Source organism: Sardina pilchardus, chromosome 22, assembly GCF_963854185.1.
Source record: "Sardina pilchardus chromosome 22, fSarPil1.1, whole genome shotgun sequence".
Lineage (NCBI taxonomy): Eukaryota > Metazoa > Chordata > Actinopteri > Clupeiformes > Clupeidae > Sardina > Sardina pilchardus.
In genome coordinates, this window is record NC_085015.1 from 28,355,152 (window position 1) to 28,357,231 (window position 2,080).

At 46.1% G+C, this 2,080-nt stretch overlaps 1 protein-coding gene across 1 annotated transcript in view; it reads left to right on the forward strand.

The window, feature by feature from the left end:
• Positions 1-613: 613 nt before the first annotated feature.
• dnah3 (dynein axonemal heavy chain 3) overlaps positions 614-2,080 on the forward strand; it is a 28,893-nt gene continuing 27,426 nt past the window's right edge. The window contains exons 1-5 of the mRNA XM_062525756.1: positions 614-694; positions 1,057-1,149; positions 1,391-1,583; positions 1,675-1,738; positions 1,842-1,980. Coding sequence (XP_062381740.1) covers positions 614-694; positions 1,057-1,149; positions 1,391-1,583; positions 1,675-1,738; positions 1,842-1,980 — 570 coding nt within the window. The remainder of the gene's footprint in view (positions 695-1,056; positions 1,150-1,390; positions 1,584-1,674; positions 1,739-1,841; positions 1,981-2,080) is intronic.

Here is a 2,080-nt window from a genome sequence, read left to right on the forward strand (position 1 = left end):
ATGCCTGGTTGTATCAAGTTATGGAAACTTTAACAATTCCTCAGTTATCATCATCAGAGGGAAAGCTTTTGAATATTCACTGAATTTAAAGACTGTGGTCGTTTCAGAGCATAGCCTGCCTATTCATCACATTATTGTGTAGGCCTAGGCTACATTGAACTTTGCATGCTGAGACTGGATTGTCTTGAACGCACCCTGCGTTGCTAGGCGATAAGACAACTGTCTCTATTAGCAACATAGTACCCGGATAATGACAACATTGTAGTCTTTATGGCTCTCTGGGCTTCGATGGCATACAGTAACATTAACTGAATGAGGTAACCTACTTCTGTGGCTAGTCGAACAAACATCTGAAAGTGACTTTGCAGCAGCTCTTAAATAATAAACAACATTTGCGACATCCATCCCCTTGTGCTGCTGACTTGCTGACGAGAGTTTCTTTATGTTCTTAGGCAGACAGGAAGTTTTTAGAAAGTTATAGACTTGCTCGAAACATTGTCACCGCACGCTGCTCAAACATCAGTCAAAATTGTCAAAAGAAAATCTTCAGCAGTATTCTTCTAATTCATGTGCAGTGCCATTGTCAACATAGTCATCGTAGCCTATGCGTCCAATGTATGACAGCTTCAGAGATGCCATAAATCAGAGTCCATTGAAGAAGAAGATTTCGAACCTGGATTACAATGGGGAGAGTGTGACGAGACTAAGGTAACCATGATGACATTCTAAACTCTTCAGAACGCGTTTGTTTGTCGGACAAACAACAAAACATGAATAGAAGGGTAAAGTAGTTTCCTCAAACTAACTCAGTGTCAGTTGTGTAGCCTCTTTACAGTCTCCATCTGCGACCTTCAATAATGGATCGCATTCAACAGGTAAAACTAAATACTAAGTCAATAAGTTAAGCAATTAAGAGACTGGTCTCCCGATAGAATGTCAGGTAGCCTACCTATTTCCATTCATTTTTCGTGTGGAGTTCGCTGTGGACACTGCATTGCGTTGCTAGTTTTGGATTAACCCTTACTCAGACTCAGGACATTTTCGCGCTGTCTTTAGATGGACGATGACGCTATCCACAACATGAGTTTTGCACGAGGACTTCCACCGCTTCCTCGGTCGTCCGTCGATCAACCTTCGGAGCTTTATCAGGTGTGTGTGTGTGTGTGTGTGTGTGTGTGTGTGTGTGTTTGAGTGAGAGAGAGAAAGAGAGAGAGAGAGAGAGAGAGGTGTGTGTGTGTGTGTGGGGGGGGTGTTCTGTAATATGTGTCTTTTATGATGGGAAATGTGGATGTGTGGCTGATCATTAGCACCATGTCAGTGTCAGGGTCCGTTATGTAGACTAAAGTCTCTCACCAGTCTTGAGTAGATCCATCTGTCCCTCCTACTACAGATTGTGATGCGGCACAGCCAGCATCCACCACTGCTCCAGCCGAGCTCATGGACCCAGGCCGCCCCATTCAAGGAGCTGCGGCACCACCGCTCCCCCTCAGACTCCATCGCCAATAACTACAGCCCCAGCGCCCGGCACCTGCGCACCTCCAACCTCCTGCGGAGAGCACCAGGGGACTCGGCTGCCTCCTCCAGTATCCTCCTATAGCTTCATGGTCATAGTAAAATAACATGTACATAGCCATACGTCAGATTAGACATAGACACGTCAGTTGTTCCCCTTAGCATTTCCCCCAGACAGTGTCCGATCTTCTCAGACTGAAAGCAGATTCAGTGCCCACAGCTCAAGGTAGGCATGTGTTCACAATGCCTAACAGATTTCAATAATCAGTATGTACAGTAAGTACAGTAGTTGCATAATGGCTCCCCTTACTAATCTGACACGTTTCCAGGGGCCCCACCACACACAGCCAGGACCCCACAGTCCCCGACAGTCGACCCATGACCCCTCGAGAGCAGCTGGACATCATGCACAGCCAGGAGCAGAGGGAGTGGAGCAGCCAGACCGAACCCTCGGAGAAAGACCTGGAGGTGTGATGTGTGTCCTCTCTTTATAACGTGTCTTTATTCATCTACTCTGTTACTCTCTGAAGTATCTAGTTTATAGTTTGTAAGTTTGTAGCTTGTGTGA